Raw genomic sequence first — 25,455 nt, forward strand, 5'->3', positions numbered from 1 at the left:
ATGTTGCTGGATTCATGCTGTGTCTATGGTCTCAGTGCAGGCAGATGAGTGGCAGGGTAACCTGATGCCTGTGCTCTGAGGCACAGAGGGTGGGTTGATGGGTCAGTAGTGACCTGGCTAAATATAATGGCAACAGCTATCTTCAGGCCAAGGAGACCCAAGATTAGCTCATGCTTGATTTCTGGTGGTCATCTGTGGTGTGCAGTCCTTCTGCACCGCCCTTCCACTTGCTTCATGTGCATATCTGAGCCAAAAATACTGCTCGGTGGAAGCAAGGAGAGCTATAAATGGAGCTCAAAGCCCAAATTATACCATCAGCCAGGACAAGAGCTACCTGCTGGCTTACCCCAAGGGTAGAAGGGGGTAGGCTCTTGGCACAGCCTGCGAACAGGGCTGCAATAGTATCCTGGCAGCTTGGTGCCAAGGGAGCAGATGAAGCCTCACCTGGCTGCGAAGTCCTTCCTGCGTAGGTCGCTGTCTCATCCATCTCTGTCCTGGCCCTGTGGCCATTTGCTTCTTGGAGACCCATGGGCAATTCGCCCTCTGTCTGGCAGCAAATTCTCTGCTTATTTATGGCGTTGTTTGCTCTGACAAATCCCAAACATGGTGTTCAGATCATTCCAAGGCTGTGACGGAGATGCTTGTCTCTGTGTCACTGCTGGAGCTTTCTCAGGTCAGCCCCTGCCCTGCTTGTGACCCAGCCATGCCCATGGGGCTGGAGCTGTTCCAGCGCTCTGCCAGGCTCCTGGGTGGGGAAATGCAGACAGTGAATGTCCTTGCTTGTAATACGGATTCCAATCCGCCCATTAGGGGCTGGTGTAACCTCCTACAGCCCAACCTGTTACAAGGCAAAACCAAGGAAGAAGAAACATCCAGGCAGAAGAACACCCTCAGTACTTAAAGGCTGTGTTGTTTATTCCAACAGCTTATATAGTTTTATCAAACCATCTTTAACACAAAACATATCTCCTAAAAGAATGGTGTGAGATCCTACCAGAGATAATCTCAGCTAACAGCTTGCAAAGTTAAGCCTGAATTTCAACAGTCAAAACAGCAAAATGTTTCTCCCCTCCCCTTAACAATACCTTAAAATGCTAAAACCCAAAGGAAAAGATGCCTGTGGCTGATGCTGCTGGGTCTGTCAGTGGAGCTCGTCCACACGGGGCTGTGCTTTGGTCCTTCCCGGGGCTGCATGGGTCTGGCCATGGGTGCAGGGCTGGCTGGTCCCTGCTGCTGCCCGCCCTGGTCCGGAGGCCAGCTCAGGGGTGAGATGCAGGATGAGGGCAGTGTGTGGAGAAAACAATTGTCTAAACCTCTAACCTATGGAAACAGAATAAATAATAGTCTAAATTTGCAAAGTGGGAAGGTACCTTGGACAGGAAAGTGTATATTATTACTGAAATAGTTTTTTCCCATAGGGGAAAATTGCAGCTAAGGCATCTTGAGGATGGCTCATATCACTACAAACACTGCAGTGTTGCTCTAAGTCATGAGGGATGGGAGCAGAAGTCTTTTGGAGGTGCCAGTCCTTGTGCAGTATCTTGCAGTTCTTGAAACAAAACAGCTGCAGCAGAGGCATGTGACAGACATCTCGCTGGTCCTGGTTGGCTTTTGTCCACAGATTTAATAACAAATTCTTGTTTAACATTCACAGTAAGCCCCTCCTGCTGCCCCATCCCACCCTCTGTGCACTCTCACGGGGAGGGTTTGCTTTCTTGCTCCTTAGGTCTTGCTGCAGGGTCGCACTCAGAAGAGGTGCTGGCTTCTTCACTCTCTGCAGAAGGGAGGAGTGGGAGGAAAGCACAGTTACATTCTGCTGAGGACACGAGTGATCAGGCATCACCACAGCTGGTTTTATTCAGCTTGCCAGCTGAAGCCCTGTTGCAGCCCACCTGGAGCCAGATATTCGGCTTAAATGTATTGGGTTATCTCATCATACTCCCAAAGCACAAGTCCTTCCCAAAACAGAGTATCTGGTGATGATGAGAGGACACCTCAGGACTCAAAAGTAAGTGCCAGGACTTTATTTTAGGGTGCATCGATAGAACAGCCCTAAACCATGAGTCCCTTTCAAAGCAGGGGTGTGTTCTCTCTGTCTAACCTGTAAAGGCAAGCTGCACGTGGGCAGCCTGGCAGGTACTTGCTTGCTGTCAGCTGAGCTCCAGTTAGTGCTTATTGTAGACAGATACCCAGACATGTGCTGTTATGGACCTGTTTTAGGAGGTACAGCTCGGGTCACAGCACACCCCCTCACATACACACTTGATTTTTATGAAGCCAAAGGTGTATCTAATGTGTACTTGGCCCCAAGAAGGCTGTTTCTCAGTGCTTGCTCTTGTTAGAACACCACTACCCTACAAACTAGCCAAAGGCAGGCCCTGGGCTTGGTGGTCATGCACTGGGATCATTGAGCTGGTTGCAAAAGATCCTCCCAGGTGTCCCCCACCACACTTGGCTCCCGGGGGCTTTGCTTTGCTGTAGTTTCAGGCTGCGCCCACCCAGGCGGGGTGTCCTGAGCCATCCCCAGTGCCTGCAGCCCCTCACCTGCCCCTTCCACGCCGAGCTCGCTGATGTCCTTGGTCAGCTTGCGCATGCTGATGGTGTTTGCATCCCTCTGGATGTCATGGACAGCATTCCTCCGGCCAGCCCTGTCGCAGGAAATGAAGTCTGTGTATGTGCTGGACTCTACCTCCATCGCATCTCTATACTCCTTCAAAATCCTGCAGAGAAAACAGCTCTGAGCTCAAGGGTGCTCGGCCAGCCTTGAGCCATGGCTCTGTCTGGGTTAGGTTACTGCACGGAGTTAAATTACAACATGAAAAAATAGTCCCTGTAGCTCCGCTCCCCGTCAGAGCAGCTTCTGAACTCTCAGGTAACGAGCTGCTGCTGGCTCTGCTGTCATCGGCTTTGTCACCATGTGCCTGCTGCTCTGGGGAGGGGGGGCTGCCTCGGATTCAAAGCTCTGCATTTCAGCTCAATGTCAGCCTGGCCTAAGCCCTCCTTCCTCTTCAAATTGCCCTGGGAGCTTTGAATGGAGACTGAATTTGGCTCTGCAGTGGGAAGGGGTGAACTGACCTGAATTTGTAATCAGGAGTAGGGCTCTAGCAGGCACTCACCCAAACGGTCCAGGAGCTCATGAGCTTTGCAGACACTGAGGTTTGCATCAGTGCTGCTGTGTTTGTCACATCCATGTGTCAAGTGAGACAGCTTTGAGAGAAGCAGCACTTTACCCTGTGAAAATCAACCTTACTGCAAGGGTTTTGGATCCCTTTGCTCCTGCCTGTGCAAAGTGCAGAGTGCAAAGAAAGGCTCACAATGAGCACGAGCCGCCAGCCAGCTCCTGGTACAGCCCGGCGGGTGTTCAGGGCTTCATTTAGCTGAGGGTTTGGCTCGGCAGCTTTGGGAACACACTGCAAGCATCCCAGTGCCTGGGTACCAGCAGGTCACATGCTGCTTCCCTGCTGGGAATCCGGTGCTCCTGCTTCCTTCTGCTCCCAGCCTGGCACCCGGCTTGCTTCTCTGTGTGGACGTTGGAAATCAGTGGCCGACTTGTTTTGCCCACTGCCCTGCTGGCGTCGTCAATACTTGGAGGAGGAGCTGATCAGAAACACTGCTGGCTAATGAAAAAAGCGTAACATCTTGCATCCGCTTGCTTTTGTGTCACGGGGCTGATGTCCCACTGAGACATCTGTTCAGCTCCTGCACAAACCCTGCTCAATATTGATCTCCCTACCGGGGAAGCCGACTGAACGCACGCTGCGCCCGCAGGGAAACGCACGTGAGGTGAAGGCAGACCCCGGCGGCGGCCGGGCAGGACCCATGCAGGGGGTGCTGTGGCTGCGAGGCTGCGCTCAGCTCCTCGGCAAACCCCCAGCCCCGGAAGCCTCCCAGCCTCGAGATTGAGGCCCGTCGGACGCACGGACCGAGCGCTGCCGCAGAAACCACCGGGAGGTGGCGCCGGAGCTCCGCGGCAATGCCCGGTGCTGTCGGGGCGGCCCCGCCGGCTCCCGGTGCGCGGCTCTCCGGGCGCTGCCTCTCGGTTTCCTCCGCTCTGCTGCTGCCCGGAGGGGTGATGGAACCGCCGCCACCATTTGCAGAGGGCAGCCTGATTTTTCAAGGAGCGTTTTCACTGTTCCAGGAAGATGCAAAGCATATCGGTAGGGTTTAGCTGGGGGAACTGTTAGCATCTGCCACTGACAAGAGGGGATCCCTACCTGTGCAGTTCCATTTGGAGCAGTGTCACAGTGGATGGTCATTGAGTGGCAGCTCCCCCCACCAGAGCCCACAGTTTCAAGCTCACATACCTTGCTGAGATAAGCTCTTTCTGCCAAACCTGCTGTTTGGCCTCAGCTTATTTTTCCATATCTTGAGAGGACAGGAATGAAACAGGACATATGGGGCTGCAGCAGTGTGAGTTCCGCAGGCACAGATGCAGCACGAGGATAAGGTTCTGCTGCCAGCCCTGGGCTGCACTCAGAGTCCACCCCCAGGATACCTTCTGGTGAAAGGAGGACGCTTTTGGGGTGAACTCAATGCCTCTTTCAAGTGGACAATGGTCTGGAATTACCACGGGAGGGTTAAACTCAACACAGGATGGTGCACCCATGGAGGAAATGTGGCCCACGTCTGAGTCAGAGGGCTCAGTTGGACTCTGCATGCACACCCAGCCCTGGACTTCAGTTTCAAGGAAGCCTTTCACATGATGCTGTATCTGCCCCTTGCCTAGGTTCAATTAGAAGCATTTCCCTCTTACCTCACATTCTCCTCAGAATTTTGCTCTGTCTCTAACCTGGTTTTGCACAAACTGCAGAAGACTTTTGTGTCAGAGGAAATCCTGTTCAGCTCTCTGTGGCACAGGTGGCACGACACGGTAAAGGGTGCCTTCAAGTCCTGCTTGGACATCCTCACCCCCTACGGCAGCCAGCACCGCACAGCAGAGGCTGTAAGGGAGGAGGTGGGAAGGTTCAACACAGCAGTGGCTTCTTGGCATCGCTTGGCCCCAAGAACCACCTGAGCCCACCTTGTTTCCCTTTACAGAGTGAGAAATGGGGCCATATCTTTCTAAACACCCAGGTGCTGGGCAGCACTGAGCAGCCTGTGCCTACCACTGATTCTGGGACCACACAAAGATGTCCCCATTCCTGTGGCACCCAAGGATCATCCCAATGACCATAGCCAGCAAGGGCTGGCACTGGGATGTTAAGCCCAAGTCCTGAGGGACTGGAGCCCTGCACTTACATCCCTGTTGCTGCTGCTGCTGCTGCTGCTGCCCGTTACAAGTGGCCGTTGGGGCCAACAGCTCTGTGCCCATGGCGGGGTTCTGGCTGGAACAGGCTCCTGGACCCACAAGGCCAACTCCCGCTCTCTTGGTGTCCAAACCAAGGATCAAACTGCTGCCTTTTGCCCCTGGGAAGCACAAAGCCTCCAAAGCCAATCTAAACCTGGCTGTGTTTCTGGGTTGAAATTTCCACCTTGTGTCAAAGGTCAGCAGGGGAAGAGGGGTTTGACCCTTTTCTTCTGTTTAGGTGTTACATCTCGCTTCTCCCTGTACTGCAGACCTGCGTGGATGAGGGCACAGAGCATTTCGGTGCCTTCAAGCTCTCTGTGCTGTGTCTCTCGCCCTTTCATTCCTGGGTACCTGGGCTATTATTAGCCCAGTCCTCCTGGGGACAGATCCATAACAACAGCAAAACACACCCAGTAGCCCTGCTGGGCTTGTAAAATATTTACAGAGTAAGACAGTTCGCTGCAGAGGGAGCCTGGTAGAGCACAGAGGCAGCAGCACCAAGATCTCTGTGCTCCCTGCGGTCTGCTGCGAGGCTCCCCGCTGTGAGAGCCTCATCCAGCAGGGAGGGAAAAAATCCCGCAGGGCAGAAGTCAGCACTTGAGGTCAGGGGGTTTCCACCAACTGCCTGACAGCTTCCAGATGGAATTTCAGCAAATTTTCCATGGGCTCTGGTCTGGGAACATGCATGAGAGGCTGCACATCAAAGCAGGAGGGTTCCATGGCTGGGTTATCAGGATTAGGGAGTATTTTTAGACCTGTGCCAGCGCCTACCAGACCTCTCCATGGCCCAAGACCCCCCATGCACTTGAGCTTAGATCACTGCCAGAAGCTGGGTGATGCTGTTTGACATCACAGCATCTTCATGCACTGCAAGGATTCTGCAAGAACAGAGCTTCTAGGGCTCTCCAGAACTTGGTGGGAAAATGTCATTCACGTAGCAGGAGAGGACTTACAGCAGGGAGATGGAGGCTTAGCATGTAAAGCAGATCCTATCTTTTGCTTTGGCCTTTTTTGCAGTACGAAGATCATTTGAGCACTGGTAACTCGCTGCTTAGCCTATGACTTAATGTTTGGCTGGGACTCCTGTAGGGGTTAGGACCTGACACACCTTCTCCCTCCATTCTGCCCTTCAGCACGTCCTGGTCACAGGGACCCCCACCCTTGTCTCTGCTGTCCCACAGCACCTCTGCACCTCTATCCCCCCTGGTCATCACCTGGCTCCCAGCAGACACAGGAGATGCCCTGGCAGGGTTTCACAGTGTCAGACAGCTCCTAACACCGGGGCAGGCTGACGTGCTGCAGCAGTCCCAGGGGAGCAGGGAACATTACTCAGCTCCCCCCAGCACACACTGACACCGCTTCATTAGCGTCACTCAGCACTGGCCTGGCTCACACTCCAGCCTCACGTTGGCTGCACAGGGATGCCAGTCGTTATCCTCCACCATGGAAAACATCACAGTGTTCCCTGACAACTGAGCGTTCCCAGGGCTCCTCCCTCCCCTCAGCATCCAAACCTCATCTGCATTATGAGTCTCTTCTGCAGCTTCTTCATTATTTCTTAATGGAAATAATTGGTCTCTCCGTGCATTTGGAGACAGTTGCCGTGACAGCGATTGTGTTTGTGTTTGGTTCCCAGGTCAAGCTTGTTTTCCACATCCCACAGCTTCATGCTGTCCCCATGGCGGGCAGCCACCGGGTGCAGGGAGACAGAGCCAGGGCAGCCCCCAGATGTGCAGGGTTAGTGGCTCCCAGCATCTCTGTTGGTGCAGAGCTGGGATACCCTAAAAGTGCCTTTCCAGCGAAAGGAGCTGAGCCAGATTTGGGGCAGGCACAGAGCCTGTCCTGGCTACATGAGCTGTTGCCTTTCCCATTTTCCCCTCCCAAAGCTCATCCTTATATGGGAAGATGTGGCTCTGCATAGAGCAGCCCGCTGCCCACCCAAGCACTTTTACCCTTGGTGCACCACAGAGACCCCTTCAGTGCTGCAAAAAGCTCCACCCCACCACTACTTTTATTTCTGCTTTCTCCCAACCTCTTGTCTAAACCACCTTTGTACGTGAATTTACTTTTACGTGAGCGAAACCGTGGCTGCGTGGAAGATCTGCTAAGGGCTGAAATTCCAGAACACAGTAACAGCACGCACTTGAAACCCTTCAGCTGTAACAGCCTCACAGCTGCTGTTGTACCCACATCCTAGGAGGACCTGTGTGTTGTTCCCACCCGTGATGGGCACAGAAACCCCCTCTGCCCCCTCCAGCATGCCTGGGCCGTTTGGATCCCCACAGACTCCTTTCCCCAGGAAGAAAAGCCCCTGCTTTCACTTCACCTTTCCAGCAAAGGCTGGAAAGTACCCAACAGTCCCACAGCTATTCTGATTGCACCACGACCTCCCCAGGCTGTTCCTGGGACGTGCCCAGCACCCCGCAGGCTGCCCAGGTGAGAAAAGGCCCGTGAGCCTGAGAGAGATGAGATGCAGCTGGGGCCTGCCTCCCTGCAGGGCTGCCCTGTGTATAAAGGGAGGTGAAAAGAAAGCAGCTGCTGGTGGGATAGCTCTGTTATGGATGAAAGTCATTGCTGTTGGGTGGAGAAGGGCCTTTCTACAAACACAGAGGTATGCCGGGCTGGTGGTTTTTATGGTACGGTGGTGCTGGCAGGGAGGCCTAAGCCTGGCTGTGCCCTGGCCCTGCCTCATCCACCCATACAGCCCCCAGGATGTTATGCTCACACTGGGCTTTGTGCTCACCTTCATGAGCCAGTATGATAGGCCTTACAGCCTCCTTAGGGGCAGGGCCCTGTCTGCATCCCTGGCAATAAACCAGGGCAGTTCTTAGGAGCCTTACAGTGGATTGAGGTGGGCTAATTAGCAAAAATGGTTTCAGTTCTGCTCCCTGGGGTGCGTTTGACCTGTTGTCTGTGCTGCTGCACAGAGAAAAATCACTTGTGTAGCTCACAGGGTTGGGATACTGCTTGCTGACAGTTCAAGTGGGACATGCAGGAGTTCCAAACAAGCTTGTAGGGAGATCTGAGCCCTTCCACGTGGCTTCACATCTCCTCTCACCCAAAACAGCAGTCCTGATGGCTGTGCTGCCTTGTTGAGCTCCACCTGTTTTCATGCACACACCTCACAGCATTGCTGTGGTGGGGGGAGGATGTTAGTGTCCTGCATTAGGTGGGAGCAGCTGCTGAGCCCTGCTGTGAGCTGGGCAAATCCCCTACACACTACTTGTGAGGGACGTGGGATCTCAGGCATGAGCTGAAGTGGTGACCAAGATGCCTCTGAAATACTGGGGGAGGTACAAAGAGATGCTTGCAGAAGGGAAAGTTCATAATTAAACAAATTGCCAAGTGTTTTATGGTCCACTGAGATACTGCCTGGCCATGGACAGACATGGGATGTCTCCAGCACGTGTGGGAAGATGCTGGATGCAGGAGGTGAGCTGCTCTGAGACCTGCAGGGTGAATGTCTGTGTAGCAGTGAGTCCAGAGATCTGTCACTGCCAGAGCTGCAAATACCAGCTCAGTGCAGCCAGCTTGTGAGTGACGAGAAAGCAGCAAGGTGGCTGAGAGGCTCTGAGCAGCACAGGGGTGAGAGCACAGAAGGACTGCCTGAGCTGGCAGGCCTACCCTATACACAAGTGTCACAGAGAAGCTCAGCTTTGGGGGTTCCTGCATTTTGGTGGGGTGACCCTCTGTGCAGAGCAGGCAGCAGAGAGAGCAGGATGCTGTGCTGCTGGGCTGTCCCCACCCAGGGTGGGCCAGAGCTGGTGCTGTGACACAGCCTGTGCATGGCTGGGAGGTATGGAAGACAGCAGGAAAGTCATTAGAGCAGAACCACAGGTGTCTGTTTCCTCTTAGCAACTTTCTAGCAACTGGTAGTGCAGAATACAGAGGTGGTCCAATGACTTTTTTGCAAAACAGGAAGGAAAACCCCCTTTCCCTTGTTCTATTAAAACTTTCCCGTAAAGAAAAATGTTATCAGTCTGTACTGGAATCCCTACCTGGTTTAGTTGACTTTTCTTCTGGGCATGATTTCAAACAGGCTTCATACTCAGCAGGGCAGCAGCTTCTGGGGAAGGAAAACAAACATAAGAAAACAGTGTCTGTGCTGGTGTTAGGAAGCATAAAGCTCAATGGCTCTTCCCACCACCTGTGACTGTAACAGGGGAGGGATCTGGGGGTGGTGAGCATCAACAGGAGCAGCGAAGGGCTTTTAGGGGTTGCAATGAGTGATTTGCTCTGCTGGGTCTAAGAGGAAAACCTGCCCGGTGGCCTGGCCTCACAGAGAATTTCCCTTTTGGTTTTACTTCTCTTTTCCACATCTCGATGCGGGCGCGCTGGGGCACACAAGCCCATTGAGGGGTTCAGTGCTGGCAGCGAGAGTCTGAACAAATGTTCATTTGCAGCCCCGCTGCCATTTAAAGAAGTGAAACTTCCATGTCAACTGCTTTGAGGCAGAAGGGGAAGCTTGCTTGGTGCTGGCAGCTGCTTTGGTTTGCCTTGTGTTGCTCTGCGCACAGCTGTGCCTTCTCCCTTGGTCCCCAGGCCCCTCTCAGACATTTCCTCTGTGGCCTTAACATCTGTGGGTGACTTGCAATCTCCTGACCTGCAGGGCCCAGCCAACAAGACACTTGCTTATTTTAGCAGCTGTTTCAGCTTTTGGACATTTTGGAACATCATGGGCTGCTGGTTGTTTTTCTTTATTTCTTGCTCCCAGGGACAAATATTAGCAGACCAAAAAGCAAGAGATTAACCATTTAAGAATGCGAGCAGGAGCTCATTCAGCAGTTCTGCCTACTCTGAGCTGTGGATCTCTGTGACTGCGACAATTCATCACTTTCCAAACCAGGTCAGATCTACAGCCTTCCTCTTTATTCCTTGGCCCGCTTCTAAAACTCACTCATAGCCGGAGCCAAACATTGCTCACTGGCTCCATCCCTGCTTCAAGGACAGGGCACTTGCTGCTTTTATGTGTCACTTTGCCCATCTGTTAAATGGAACTATTAATACTCTCACTGGATGTTTCACATGTCTGTAAGGCTTTGAGATCCGCAGATGACGGGCTTACAGAAGTGGAAAATACTAATGATGATCATGACAGCATCCAAACAAAGACGCAAGGATTTGACAACATGCTTTTGTTATTGTTTACTCCACTTATGGTGGAGTGCTTGTTGGAAATGCTGGACAGGAAAAGAAACAGCGTTCCCACAACTCTGGGTGTATGCATTACCCTTCTGGGGTACCAACCAGGCAAACAAAAGCAGGAAGGAGGAAAGCCAGCTTTGGAAAGCCTTGATCCTTTGTTTCGCTCCTTTGCCTTCCTGCCTCACTCTGGCTCCTGTGTCACGCAGCCCAAACACTTAAACCTCTGGCACTTCAGATGAGTTGCAAAACATCTCAAAATCCACAGACCTGTTCCAGGAGATACTTAAAGCAAATTGGAATGAGGATGCTCTGAACTAGAAGAGCCGTCACTAAGCAATCCTGTACCTGACAGGATGTTGGGGAAGCCTCCTATTCTCTCAAAAGAGCTGATGTTGGAGAGAGGAACCCTTTAGCAGCTACTCTTCTCCACACCTGCAGTCCCAGCCTCACCTCTCTGTTTGTCCTCACAGCCCTGGTTGAGGATTTTGGAAGTGGAATGCCCAGCTCATCTCCTGCTCTGTATTCCATCCACCCAGCCATGGGTGATGGGCAGAGCTGCAAGAACCCAGTTGGGCAGACAGTAGCTTAGGCAGGGAGTATGGGGGCTTAAGGATGATGCTGAGGCTAGCTGCTGCAGTGGGGCTAAGGTGGGGTGGGAGTAGCTTGTAAGGAATGTTTCATGTTTCTTTGATGCATTATAGGGCCAGATTAGGCACTATGGATTATAGGGACCTATGTGGAAATGTCCAATGGATATCTGCCCTTCAGGAGTGAATTGCAAGGCCATTGCCATCAGCATGGTGCACACAGTTTGAGATCCAGATTGCCTCTGCCTTTTTTCCAGCTGTTACCCTAAAGGAACACATATAAACGCACGAAACAAATGCAGTTCTCACCACACTGCTTCAAAATGAATACATGCTCCAAAAAGCTCAGAGTGCTTTTTGGCACAATTCAGTGTTGTTCTATACAGCAGATGTTATGGTGCTGCTTTTGATCCAGAGAGGAAATCCTTTTTGGTTCTGACCAAGGTGATGGCAGCAGACAGAAGGCTGTTACCTTGACTCATGGGTAGACATCAATTCAAATGCATCACTGATTAGCCTGGGGGCTGCTCTTCCCTGGGCAGACTGAAAGACCATCTCATTTGGTATTCTGTCTCCAAATACAGCTGGCATCCTTGGCTCAGAGGTGCAAGAAAACTTGTAATTATGATGAAATATTTTTCATCAGTTACTAATTGCCCTAAACCAGGAGTTGTATAATTCTTAAAATGCAATATCCTCCTAATTACAAGCAGAGTAGCTTAGCTACCTCCATAATGACCTGTTATCCAATAAAATGCCTTCTGAACTCCTACTGCCAATGATATCTAGAGGCAATGAGCACCACAGACTAATTACACTTTGTGGAAAGAGTAATCCCAGTAAAGCTGATGACTCTCCGGTGGGGATGTTTGGCTTATTACATCATTGCAAACATCAACAACTGTTGGCATTTCAGTGCTGGCCTGCTCCCATGGCAGCAGATTGTGGCCAGCAATGTGTGGTCATGGAGGAGCCAGGCAGACCACTGCACCTCTCAGGGCTGTGCTGGGAAGGAAGGTGTTCAGGAACGTGCAGAGCAAACAGGGAATGAGTGGTGCAAAGGCTTGAAAGGGAGTGTGTGTTTTGAAAGGGAGGAATAAATGGTTCATAGTCTGACGCTGCTCTTCTTGCTCACGTCCCAGGCTGAGCCCTGCAGTGATGTCTGTGCCTCTCTGTCACTGTCATTGGGAGGAGCTGGGGACAAAGTGCACGCAGCAGCTGACCCTCCCCATCGCGCCGGCTGGCACTGGTAAGCCTGGGGGAGCACCTCCCTTTATGAGTTAGCTGGAAGCACGTTGGTTGTTATTTCCTTCTCTCATCCTCTTTAAGGAATGGGTACTGTGCTGGAAGACTTGTCTGGGTTGGTCTATATGTATGGCTTTGGTGACTTGAATACCTTTAGCAGTGCGGAGCAACAACCACGTTCAGGCTTTGAATGTGACAATGGAGATCACATGAGAGTGGCAGAGAAAGGCAAATAAAAAGCTGTGGCATAGCTTCTGCTGTTTCTTGTTGCCTTGCAGACTGATCCCCTGGTTCTGCTATAGGCCTGCATGAGCCCAGGAGAGCCATTTGATTTGTGCCTGGCCCCTGTAAGATAACACTTAGCGTTTGGTTGGAGGGATTGGTGCTGTGATAACCGGTCCTGAAAGACGGGAGTCCCAGAAAATGGTAACAGCCTGGAAAATGTTTTTCACAGCTGTCTTTTGGAGGGCAGGGTTGTGTGTGTGTGTGCATGCCTGCCTTCAAGGAGGCTCAAAAGTAGATTTGCTTTTCTTTGGTAGAAGAGAGTAAGGCAAAGGGGAAGCAAAACAATGCTTGCTACCTCATTTTAGCCTTTACACCTCGTCAGAATCAGCCACTGTGTATACAGAAATAACGAGCTGTTGGAAGATGCAGGTCTATGACTGTCTTTGGGTTTTAGTGTTTCTGCTATGCTGCTGCCAGCCTATGTGCTTTACTGTAATGAGCTCCCATTCTTTGAGGGATCGGAGTTTTCACCCTCTGGAGTGAGAACCCATGCACTGGAGGACTCGGAGCCCCGGGCCTCGTCCTGTGCTCAAAGTATATGCAGCTTTACTGGCAGAGCCACGTTTGTAAGTGGCCTTTTAGTCTGCATCTGTGCTATGAATGAATTCAGGCGCTGGGGATCCTCGGTGCACCCTCCTTCCCCAAACACTGTTCCTCATTACAGCAGACATACAACAACTTCTCAGACAGCTGGAAGGGCCCACCTTGCTCACAGGGGCCCACCCAGGAGCCTGAACAACCAAAGCACGCTCAGAGCCACCCGAAGGGCCTTGCCGACCATGGGCAAGCACAGCCCGGAGCCTGAGAGGCCACGCACTCCCTTGGAGCTGTCACTGCTGCTTCTGTGTCTCTGCCAGAGCCCCACCTGGCACTGACACATCCCCTCCTTGCTTGTCCAACCCCTCCCAGCCACTACGGGCATTCCCCCAAGGAACGCAGCCACGCGTGGCTCTGTGGCTCTCGTTCTGTGTGTGCGTTTGCCCCCTCTGACACAACGGGAACATTTCCCAGCCGTCCCTCCAGGAGCGCGGCGTTGCGCTGCCTCCCTCCCCGCTGCCTGCGGGAAACCGGAGAGAGGAGAACGACGCGCAGCTCCGAGCCGGAGGAATTTTCAGAGCCTCGTGAGAATACCACCGCACGGCAGTTCATTTTTTATCCCACGTCTCTGCCTCTTAAAACACTTGCTAGGGAAGCTGGATGCCAGCGAGTCCCCAAGTCTGCGTACGCCACGTTTGTGAGGCTCTCGGCCGTGCCAGGGCTCGGGGCAGCCCCGAGTGGCCGCGGGCACAGAGCCCAGCCGGGCAGCGGCTCCCGGACGGACACGGCGAGCCCGTGTCGTAAGGACTCCCGTCTGGCCGGTTTCTTAAAATAAACGGGCGAAGGGCAGAAAGGATGCTGGAAGTCCCCGTGGGGGTCGCTGAGCAGTCCTTTGTGATCGCGAAAGCCGCTCTCCCCGCCGCCCCTCCGCGGCAAACGAGGAGCGAGGCGACTTCCAAAGCGAAACGCTGCCCCGCCGCTCAGCCCGCGGCTCGCACGGAGCAAAGCCCCGCCGCGGGCAGCCGAAGTCACGTCTGTACAAACCACCCACCGGCATCCCCCTGCCGAGCACCTGCCCTCGCACCCCGCACCCCGCTCCCGGCGCCGCACTTACGGGGTCCCGCGTCCCGCTGCCTCCGGAGGAGCGGAGCTGGAAGCGGCGCTGCGGGGCGGCCGGGACGGCTGCGGGCAGCTCCACGCTCGCGGCTTCCTCGCGCCGGGAGCCGCTAAATGAAGTTGCACTTGTGGGGCCGAGGGGCGTGTTCTGCTCCCCGCCGGGTGAGTCCCTGCCTGCTGTAATCCAATGCTCGGCCCGATGATGTCAAGCAGCCGCCGCTCGGCTCCTACCTTACAGGCGGCGGGAGGGATCCGTTTCCTCCTCGCGGGGATCTTTGTTTAGCTTTGCATTGTAACCTCATCTCCCGGCAGCTGCGTGCGCCCGAACATCCTTCCTTCGGTGCGCAGCTCCGGCTGCCGGGCGCTTCCTCGCCGTGCCCCAGCTGTCCGGCAGTGCCGGCTGCCCCGCACCGCCCCGCACCGCCCCGCCGCCCTGAGCCCTCTCTCGGGGCCGTGGCCTCCATCGCACGCGAACTGTCCCGCAGGGAGCTATCTATGTGCGCGTGTTTCCGGGATGCTTTTTGCACTGCGAAAAGCGTGCCCCGTGCCGGGTGAAACTCAGAGCTGGTGACGGTACTTTAACGTGAGGGGAAGGTGTTTGGGGCAGGGCAGCCCGGCGTGCCGAGAACCTGCCTCTGTGCCCACCCTGCTGGCAGGGCTCACAGCCGGGGGGGGAGGAAGTTCTGCCTAGGAGTGTCTCCTTGAGTGGTGTCACCTCTGTGTGCCCCAGCTGCCTGGGAGATGGCAGCAGGTGACAGAGTTACGCACAGCTGATGGCAGCGCAGTGTCCCCCGTCCTCTTCCAGCACAGCCCTCCCGATAGCGGGCAGCTGCAAGCACCCAAGTGGGGCAGGTGCTTCCTCCTGCTTTGCTGGCCCAGCCTGGAACCAGGACTCAATAGCCCTAAGTGCTTGGCCAGCAGAATGAAGGATGTGTCTTTTCCTGCTGTAAGGATGCTATGAGCCTTGCAAATGGGAGAATAAGTACGCATAAACTTGGCTGGAGAGACCTCATCTGTCTCTGCTGGAGGCAGGGGAGGTCTGATTTCAGGCTGAGCGCACAGCTGACACCTTGCAGGGCACCACGCAGGTCCTGCAGGAGCCCTTCTGCTGCTGTCTGCCACCAGCCCTCTCCTCTTGGCCCGGTGCCGCGTGCCTGCAAGCTGCCGCTGGTGGCAGATGCCCACACCCTGCCATCACATGCAGGAAGAGATAAAAATACCAACAAAAGCAGTCAGCAGCGCAGGAAACGCCCTCACAGCTCCAAGGAGGCACTGACGAAAGGGAAAAGACCTCAATGAGGCAAAATCCCCCGCAGTCCGTGCAGCCGCGCTGACCTACAGCTCCACCTCTCGATTCTGCTCGATTGTATTTCACAGTCAGCACCAGGAAGCCAGTTTGATTTCCAGAGGAGTATCATTTGATGGAAACTAATCTCTCTGCCGCTCCCTTGGGTCATGCATTATTACTCACTCGGTGGTGGTGGCGGGGATCTTGCTGCTGGTCCTCTCTGGACACGAGAGATGGGGTGGCTGCAGCCTCGGGGACAGCTCAGCTGCCTCAGAGGAGCTGAAGAGTTCTGTGCTCCCTCCAGTTCGTATCTGAATGTGATCCAGAAGGAGGACGCTTGGAGCACAGGGCCTAGAGGCCAGACCTCGTGAAATACAAATGCCACCACGCCAGCAGTGGTGCAGGCTGCCTTTTCGTGGTGACTGCATTGCCACGCATGCAGTATGCAGCTAACAGCAAAGCACTTCGGAAATTCAGGAGAGCAGTATGTGGACTTTATAGATGAGATATCTACTATGAGTCGTATTCAAACCTCCCAGCCCTGTGCCTGGCCCTGGGGATAACCCCAGAGCACTGATCAGGAGCCCCTTCCCCCCCTCCTCACCCCCACTACTTGGCCTCGCAGCGCTCTCCTCCTCCGGGACCTCCCCCACAAGGACTGACTGAATGTTTTCCACTGGAAGCAGAAAAATGCATTTGGGGATTAAACTGTGTTTTCTACAGAGCGCATCTTTTTTTCCACAGGGGAAAAATATGCCACGAGACGCCGACCGTTTTTCAGTTTGCCTGAAATCTTAACGTATTAGGATAAAAATGCATCGTGTTTGATGTGTTCGTTCTGGCTCTTTTTAAATGAGAGTTGTCGTTTTTATCTGGAAATCCACTCCAGCTTCTGACTGAAGGTTTCCCATCTCTTGTCCTTTGTACAGCATACCAGAGGCTTTGGCATTAGACACCCTGGGATGCTCACTGCAGTAAGAGGATGTTATAGGTGCCTGACATGGCCTGCTCTGGATGGCAGACTGTACTACAGGGTTGAGCAGACCCAGCTAAAGCCTCAACCAGCCTTTTGTGGCTTTCTGTACTTTCCTATGGCTTTTACTCCAGCTGATTTACCTGCTCGTCTTGGCTGAGCTTCTTGCTGCCCCTTGCATCCAGCTGCTCTATGCTGTGCCGCTCTGCGTCATCCTGGGCTGGCATTAATGGCATTGCCTCTGAACAAGGGGGTGTTTGGCCTTGCTCTGTTGTACTGGTGCTGCTGATCTGCAGAGGATTGCAGTGATGTTATATTTGTGGCTCTTTGAGGCTCTGCATCAGGGTGGGATGGAGATGGCACTAAGAAGGGATGGGACTGTGATGCCATGTGGGTACCCATCCACTGCCCTGCAGTGAGGAGCAAGCAGTTGTTCACGGAACAGTTCCCAGGAGTGGGACAAAGAGAAATCCCATAGGGTAGATCCCAGGGTGTCTGAGAGTATCCCTGAGGATTCTTACATAGAGTAAACAATCCCTGGAACAGCACTGTGGTGCTGGTCACGTTCTGCATGTCCCAGTGAGGAAAACCATCAACACAAAGGTCTACCCAGGGAGCTCCAAACCCAAGCACCAAGCTGTCATTGCAGGATGCTCTGACCTGCTTTTCACCTGACCGTTTTGCAGCCTGAGCCTCGTGTCCCTCCTAAGGCAGTGCTGGCACAGCCCTCCTCTTGCATGGCTGAGCCTCCTTGTGCAAGCACAGCTTTCCATGGCACTTCCCAGGTGCTGAGCTGTCCGTGTTACTTGATGTCATCGAGATTGCCAGGAAATGTAGAATGGCACAAGTTAGACGTGGAAAAAATGCGGTGCACTGATTTCTTCCACCCCCAAAAACGAATGCTTTGAATAAACTTTGGACTGAAAAATGCAAGGCGTGTTCCAACAGTCTGCTGGGTTCCCTCAGGAAAGTGCAGATGTTTCAAGCCAGCCAGTGACATCTTGCACTTAGAGTCACGAGAAGAAGAGACACCGGCAGGTAAAGCAGAGCCAGTGCCAAGCTCTCTTTTCACTGTCACAGGAAGGACACTTGCAGTAGATTAAGGCGAGTGGGTGTTGCTGTGCCTCAATGAGTTATCCACGTTCAGACCAATTTTGTTGTTACCGAAGTTGTTAACCCAGAAAGGTTCATCATCAAGAAGTGGGACTCAGAAAAGCCTTAACGAGGCCAAGCTCATTAGCACAGCTCCCCCAGGACCTGGAGTCCAGGCTGGTGCTGAGCAGCGTGGCTGGATGGGGGGCTGTGGTGCCAGCAGGGCAAAGCGTGCTCAAAAACTGTTTGCTTTGAGCTGCAGCTATTTTTGCCTCCAGTAATCTGTGCAGAGATGATAAAGCTTTGCAGTGCAAAGTGAGAGGCTGTGCGGTGCCTCTGGGCAATTTCACTTCATGAGCTGCTCTCAGCCCTTCCCAGCCACTGCAGAACGTTATCTCTGTGCCCGCTGAGCCAGACTCCTCCGAGGGCTCACCCCAATGGGATCACAGATTGGACCCAGATTACTTTTTTTTTTTCCCCTAGGGAATGCATTCAGTTTGGAAAGTGAAGAAAACTTTTTTTTTTTTTTTCCCTAGTCTCCAAAGTTTGTTTAAAAGCCTTTGCAGAAAGCAAATCTTGGCCGGGAGCCTTGAACCACTCATGTCTGCAGAACTCCTTCCAACCAAAGGCTCTTGCAGAATAAGTCACTGGATGGTTACCTCTCTGCAGCAGCAAGAAATACAAGTAGGTCTCAAAGTCGGACCATGCAGTGGTAGCACCACCCCATACCATGTTGTACCCACGAGGTTCCCCCAGCCCGTTTCAGTCTCCCCCGTATGCTCTATATAAGAAGCACTTTACCTGCTGCTATCAGGAGAAACCGTGGCAGCCATAGCAGACTACAAAACAGGCATAAATCCTGCTTGCTAAGGGATTTGTTTGTCTAAAAGAATCCAGAACCTTCTTCAGTATAAACCCACAGAGGTCATGCATCCAGCACATGCTTCACCAGAAAGTCATCCCCCTGGCCAAAGCCTTCTTGTTTTGTGATGGGAGTGGATAGCAGTGCAGGGAGGGGGAAATATGCAAGTATGAAATAGGGCTCATTCTGCTTGCCCAGAGAGTGTGGATACACAGAAAGGGCTAAAAACAACCGATGGGATGAGCAGGTACAGCTGCCCAGGTGTTACTGCATGGGAAGCAGGTGTCCCTCAGAGGCGTTCCTTCCTTTTGTCCCTCTGTTCCTGCTGGATGGCACAGCTGGATGAGCACAGGCAGCAGGCCGGGTTGGCACCTGCACTTCTTGCTTCTGGAGAGCAAAGGGGTGCGCTGATAGGTGAGAAGTCATCTCTGCCAGCTTTGAACAAGATTTGTTAAGGGCACCCAACCATCACATCGTTTCACAGTGTTTGGCAGCCAGATGAGGATTCCTGCTGCAGATGTGCAGAAGGCCTGTAAATATTTTGATCCTTACTTGTGCTTTCACGTGGTTTTGTTGCAGGGCTCAGTACGGGGTGCTGACTGGTCCCGTTGTGAGGCAAAGGGCTGCAGTCCTCAAGCTTTGCCCTGTGCATCCACACTGGACCTAAGGGCAGAAAGGCTTCAGCCTGCCCTCCTGGCGCAGGTCCCTGCTTTCTGTGTCGAATGGAGAAGGGGTGCAGGGGCCGAATGCCTTCTTATTGAGCAGCAGCTGATGCAGCAGGCAGGGTGAGCTCAGCAAAGCCATTCCCACGTCCTGAGCATCCCCTGCCCTCAGGCAGGATGGACTTAGCTCCTCTGGAGGCCACCGGGGCTGTGAGCAGGAGGCACAGTGTCCCTGCAATTTGCTCCAAGAGGGCTCCGTGTTCCAGACAGGGAACAGAATATTCTGTCTGTGCTATGCCGTCTTTTAAACATGTAGTGTGAAGAGAGATAGGAAAAATTCTAAACGTTATTATCGTCTTCATGTTGTAGTGAAGTATGAAGCACACGTATTTCTTCCAGTCTTCTAGTTCCTTACCATCAGCTCTGGGTTCATTTGCTGTATCTGTTTCAGATCCTTTCCCTCTCCCAGAGTTGGGCTGTTTGTTTTCTTTCCACTGGGGTGCAGTTTTCACTTTTATGCAGGACTGCAGCTTTCCGGGCACAGTGTTTGCTGGTTTCATGCAGTTCCCAGCTGTCACTCACTTCTGGAGATTAAATCATTTCCTTTCGTGCCAACCCTCAAGTAGTGGTTTTCTGCTTTGTAAAACTTGGCCTGATAAAGCATTGAGTATCTTTATTTAGACTGTCCATTGCAAGTATAGTCTAGCAATGATGTTTAAATAGACACCAGCTTTCTCAAGCTGTACACTCAAACTCTATCTCCGTTTGTGACCGGCTGGGTATGTTGCAACCCACAGGAGTGACAGCCACCCCATGGTATTATCTAGGTACTATTTGGCCATGCTGTGAAGGCACATTCAGTCTGCACAACAGGCTCAGTGTCTGTGAAACACCCTTCCCAGGCTGGATGTGGCTGCTGGAGTCTGAGCAGTGCTGAGCACGGGGATGTGGCACCTCACTGCTGCGTGCATTGCAGAATTACAGCCCCAAATGGCCTCAGCTCTCTTCATTGCTATGGCAACCTGCAGGCATCGTGGTGTTTGGACAGGAGGTGTGTGCTTTCCAGCGGCACTGCATGCCTTCCTGCAGAAATGAGCATTCAAACAGAGGAATCAGGAGGGAAAATCTTTTTTATTTTGACTAAGATGCCTCATTAGTTATTTATCCAGGCCTCTAGGCACTGCAACGTATCATTACTAATACAATCACCTCTCAGCAGTCTTAAAAGGATGAGCTCAACAAGAATGCAGGCAGCTGGGCACTTAGAAACACTCCTTCGTGCCTCTTCATCACCATGGGAAGTTCATCCTCAGCTCCGCAGCAGCTCTGCACACACTGCTCCCGAGCTGGATGCAGAAGGTCACTGGCTTTTCAGTAGCTACACCAAGCTGGAAAGCATGTTTGCAAACTGTTGCATCACCGGCTAATGAAAAATTGTGCAGGGCTGAGAAAAAGGATGAATGGAATAACAGATCCCTTCATTTGCAGGAAGCTTCATTTGCAGGAAGGGTGAAAACAGCAACAACAAAACAACAAAACCAACAATTTGCAGTTGACTAGATCAATTTAAAATGCAAAATTAGAGAAACTTCATGAACTTGATATGGAAAAGCTGGAGGGAGCAACAGGTGATCTTGCTGGCCCTGGGAATGACAGCTTGCTGCATGATGACAGCCTGGCCCAAAGACATGCATATGTGGAGACTTTGGTGTATTTGGGGCTGTAAAGGGAGTTATCACACACTGACTGATAGCCACACTGTATGGAGAAACCTCATGCAAAGTAATTCCTAATCTGGAGTAAGCCACTGCATGATCTTTACCCCAGGAATTAATGTGGAGTGGCTTGCCTGCACTACATTTATCATAATTTGCAACATACCAACTTTGCATGTAAATGGGTCAGTTTGGAAGGGTTTATGGCGTGCTTATCGCTGTTTATTCATCACTCCTTCAAGCTGGGAGTCCCCTAGAGACCAAACCACTGAACACTGACTCCTGGCTATGGATACTGCCCAGCAGGAGCCACAACCTGGTGCTGGCATCAGCGCTGTCAGTGATGGCATCCAAACCAAGATGTGTTTGGGAAGCAGTCAGGAGTCATTTCTCATCAATCAGCTTTTTTCAGTTGGGTTCATTTAGTTCCAAGCTGGGTAATTACTGTCTTTGTACAATGAAGAAAAGACTGCAAGCCAGGCAGAATAATTCCTCCTGTTACTGATGCCAAGATGTGATTGCATATCTGTGCCATACGGAATGTGTTACGGTGTCAATTTTATTAACAGTAAATAATGGCTCTTCACTTAAGCAGTATCTTAGCTTTCTCTGGCTCCTAAGCATAAAAAACAAACCAAATTTCAGTCCCTGCAGATAACGAGCAGAGGGGGGACACGGAGGACTCCACATCCACACTGACAGCAGCACGTCCACTTCTGTTTTGCTTTGATGACTGTTGCATGAAATTAAGGAAACCAATCCCAAATAAACTCTGGACAAACAGCTTTGGAGATACTCGTGAGAGCTGTGCTGCTGGCTGTCGAGGCACAGGGCTTTGCATGAGTCCCTAAAAACATGGTAATAAATAGAGTTGTATTAACAAACTTTTTAAGCAATTCTTTAGAGTCTGACAAAAAACCAAAAAACCTCCCAATACCTCTCAAGAGCAGTAAATTTGAAACTGAGCTATTACTTTTATTACAGGAACATAATTCTGACACTGAAATGCCAGCGGAAGCCAAGACCTGCAAGGTGCCTTGCTCTAGCTTTCTATGCCCACGTTGAATGCTGCAGTAACTCACCCTGTAAGCTTGAATTCATGTGAACTTGTAGTGAAGGCCTGGTGTTCCCAAGCATGCTCTGCAGCAGGTCGTCAGTGTGTGGGATGCCTTGATAAGCCATTACACACCACTCGGTTCCTGCTGTCCCAAGCGTTAGGCTGGGTGCTGCTTCTGCACCGAGTGCACGTGGGCTCCTTGAGTGCTGAGCCTTGACAGCCCCTGCCCAGTGCTGCCCGTGGGAAATGGCTCGATTTAGCCTCTTCAAGCAAAGCCTTATTGAAAGCAATAATGTGACAAGAGATGGGTATTGTATTATTAGATTCCCCTAGGGTATATATATATATTTTTTAAATCATCTAGGATGGGAAAAACATTTATATAAAGAAGAATGTCATGACTCACTTTCCAAAGCCACAGAGATTCAAAGCAACCAGAAAAGAGTTAACAGCACGGCCACCCCCCCGCAGTATTCCAGAATTTCTAAATACAGAATTCCTTTTAGATTTGGATGCCCATTTCTGTTATCTTAGAAGTATTTCTGGAACTCATGGCCTGACTCTTGGCCAGCTTTAAACAAACAAACAGGGAGAAATATTTGCGTAGATAACGTGGTGTTTGGTTAATGAGTCCAAGCTGAAGGATTTCATTATTATGTTTGATTTCTTTAATGTTTGTGAACCAAAGGAAAAAAAAAAAAGGCTTTGCGTGCCAAATCACAGCCATTCCAGCTATTGGCTTGGAATAACTATCATTCAACTTAGCAAATATCAAACGTGGGAAGGGATTTATCTGACGCATCTATATGATCATGTGAACTCCTTCCCCAAGGAGAAACAGTCTCTGCTGGAGACTCAAGAGGAAGGAACTTTTTTCTCTTCTTAAAAAAATATATAAAAATACAACAACAACATAAGAAGCCACTGTTACATGCTAACTGCTTCCTGGCTCAAGTGCAAAAATGCAACCTCTGAAATGTCAGCTGGTATGCTGGGAGGATTCACATGATGTCAAAGAATGATGATAGAATAACATCTTGCCAGTTTCACAACCTCTTCTTGGAAAGCAGAAGCACTGGTGTGGGGAACAGTGGAAAAGGAGGGCAAACACCAGCTAAAAGAAATGTCTATGGCCAGCACGATCCTACACTGTTCTTTATTGTGAGAAGAGACCGGGTCAGGCACTCATCTGACTTTGAAGGCAACACTCAGGTGGTTAAGTCAGTTCAGACCATGCTGAGGACAGCCCTGGCCATGCTGTATGCTTCTGCATGCTGCTGACTCGCAGCCCCACTGTGCAGCTGCTCACACTGTGAGGCTGTGCCCCAAGTAATGTCCCAACAGCAGCTGCTCATTTGGGCTCTGCATTCTCCTCTCTGGGAAAATGAGCAGGCACGGTGCTGGGGTTTGCCTGTTTCTCACCTACTGACTTGCGTGGTCCTGTGGCTCACCTGAAGCTGCACAGCTCATCGCTGCTACAGGCAGGATTAAACCTAGAAATTCCTGACTTTTCCTTCCCCTGGTGTTTCACTGGATGTTGTGCCACGGTGATCGCTGACCCAACAGGGCTGCCCAGCTGGATCTCACTGTGGGCTTCGTGGGGGAGAGGGGGTCGCAGAGAGAGGGAAGTCTTGGTTTAATGAAAAACATATATCTGGAGAGGAAACAGCACAGAAATATCTGCAGCAATAAATCTGGCAACGTTGGTAAGCCTGTTTGTGCAGTGCTCAAATAGGAGATCAACTTGCTTCGTGTACATCCACTTTTGAAGTGGCTACTTAAAAGCAGGACCTTTGATGCCCTGCACAGCTCGAGGTGCTCTACCAGTAAAACCAAGCCCAGCTCAGCCCTGATGAGGAACAGGGAGCTGACACCTGGCTCTGTGCTAAACAGTCTCGCTTGCAGGGATGGGAAATGCGCCCAGCTCCAGCAGCTGCTCTCTGGCTGCAAGGCTCCTCCTGGGACAGCTGCTAGCAGCAGTGTCGGAGCAGGGCTCTGGCTGCCCCAGAGGGCTTGCAAGAGCTGTGATGGCCCTTCTGTGCAAGATCCTGTTCCCCAAAGGGCAACATCCCATGCTGCTTGCAGGGATATCATGTTCACCTATTACAAAAGGACACCTTTCACTCTGTCCTCCTTTTTACCAGCCATCTGTTGCTAGTCCTTCTCATGGTTCATTCACAGCTGTCACTGCAGATCTTTTGTACAAAATACTCCCTCCAGCATACACATATCTGTATATTTAATAATTACTATAACCTTTCTTTTTGATTGTTGCTGTTATTTAAATACTCAATATATTTAAGTTTCACTAATGCTTCCATAAGTAATTAAATAGCTCAGTAATACCACTGGATAAAGATGAACGTTTCTCCATCTGTTTTACCAATAACTTAAAGCAGCCTCCAAGCCAAAGCACATGATCTGAAGAGAACCAAAGTCAGTGAAAATATTTCTGGTGACATATAAGGACTTGGAACAGATTGAACAGAGGTGTCCTATAAAATAAATTCCTGGCCAAAGAAAACTGGAAAGGCACAAAGATTGCAATTCCTCTATCGTAACAGGAGTGACTCATACAGTCGCATAGTCACTTGGGGTGAAAAAGAAAACAGTTATTCAATCTCTTAGGGATTTAGACACAGAAGAATATATTATGCAAGTTTTAGCAGCGTTACTAATGGCCTCGAAGCACACAGCGTTACTATGACTCTCACTCAGCTCAGCGGATCACAAATAAGATGACTCATGTGTCCATGACATGATAGGAAAATAGTCTAAGAAGAGCAGAGGCAGGTGTTAATGCAGTCACAATGCATTCAGTCAAGGGAAGATGAAAAATATAAAATCGTGAGCAAAGGACTGAGGAGAAAAGAAGCCTGCATATTTGAAAGCTCAAGAGTGTGGACTAGGTTGGCTTTGCTGGTCTGCCATTGCAGGGGCAACTGCAGCAAGTAACACCTGATGGCCTTTGTGTGTAAGTGGTGAATACGTACCTGCATCAGTGCATGTGATAAGAACATGCCCCATTGAAAGTGGTCTTGGAGCTCCATAAACTTGACATTTATACCTGGGAGGACTTTCTACCCTGCTGGAACGTAATGACTTTGTAGCACTATTAGCTCTATCCAAGTAAAGACTAACTCAACCCACAAGTGGTTTCAGCTGTGGCAGCGCTGCACGGTTATCTAATCACTAACTTCCTCAGTACTGGGAGACTTTGATGGCCACTTTGAAAGTGCAGTTTAAGATCTGTACTGTGGGATATAGCTCAACCCAAAGTCTGAACTGAAGGGCTGCAAAAACAGTTCCCCCCCAAAAAAAAATTCTGAAACCCTTCGTGCTCTGGAGATCCAATCACAGCACAGTTAAAAGCACTGTTTAAACACTTCACAGAAGTGCAATAATTAGGAGGGTTTTATTAGAAAGTTGACTCCAATATCTCAGAATCCCAAAGTTTATACAGGCCAGTGTGCAGGAGGACACTTAAACCTCTATGCAGGTCAAAGCAGCACTACCACAGAAACACAGATTACATACATCTCTTTTGAAATCTTACAGATTACTTGAGCCAGACATTCTCATTGCAGTTCACTTAGTTTTAAAC

At 51.3% G+C, this 25,455-nt stretch overlaps 1 protein-coding gene and 1 long non-coding RNA gene across 14 annotated transcripts; one reads left to right on the forward strand and one right to left on the reverse strand.

Moving 5' to 3' along the window:
- Nucleotides 1–894: 894 nt before the first annotated feature.
- Nucleotides 895–14,594, reverse strand: PKIG (protein kinase (cAMP-dependent, catalytic) inhibitor gamma). Of its 10 annotated transcripts, none has more exons than XM_046902831.1 (5): nt 14,434–14,594; nt 9,286–9,353; nt 4,754–4,940; nt 2,545–2,720; nt 895–1,774 (listed from the first exon to the last, which is right to left on the reverse strand). In XM_046902831.1, the coding sequence occupies exons 3-5, from the start codon at nt 4,900–4,902 to the stop codon at nt 1,695–1,697; spliced, it is 405 nt and encodes a 134-aa protein (XP_046758787.1). In that variant the 5' UTR covers nt 4,903–4,940; nt 9,286–9,353; nt 14,434–14,594; the 3' UTR covers nt 895–1,694. The 10 variants fall into 10 exon arrangements, with proteins under 10 accessions (XP_046758787.1, XP_046758791.1, XP_046758786.1 ...); XM_046902835.1 differs by lacking the exon at nt 14,434–14,594 and adding an exon at nt 14,201–14,314 and having other exon boundaries at nt 2,545–2,648; XM_046902830.1 differs by lacking the exon at nt 14,434–14,594 and adding an exon at nt 14,201–14,314.
- On the forward strand, nt 3,409–23,925 carry LOC101747703. 4 transcript variants are annotated; one of them, XR_006931913.1, is made up of 4 exons: nt 3,409–5,483; nt 10,002–10,133; nt 12,162–12,268; nt 12,349–23,925. It is a non-coding gene; the product is annotated as an uncharacterized LOC101747703 (long non-coding RNA). The 4 variants fall into 4 exon arrangements; XR_005841252.2 differs by having other exon boundaries at nt 12,162–23,925; XR_005841253.2 differs by lacking the exon at nt 3,409–5,483 and having other exon boundaries at nt 9,790–10,133.
- The last annotated feature ends 1,530 nt before the right edge of the window (nt 23,926–25,455 follow it).

The sequence above is a fragment of the Gallus gallus genome, chromosome 20 (assembly GCF_016699485.2).
Source record: "Gallus gallus isolate bGalGal1 chromosome 20, bGalGal1.mat.broiler.GRCg7b, whole genome shotgun sequence".
NCBI classification, from domain to species: domain Eukaryota; kingdom Metazoa; phylum Chordata; class Aves; order Galliformes; family Phasianidae; genus Gallus; species Gallus gallus.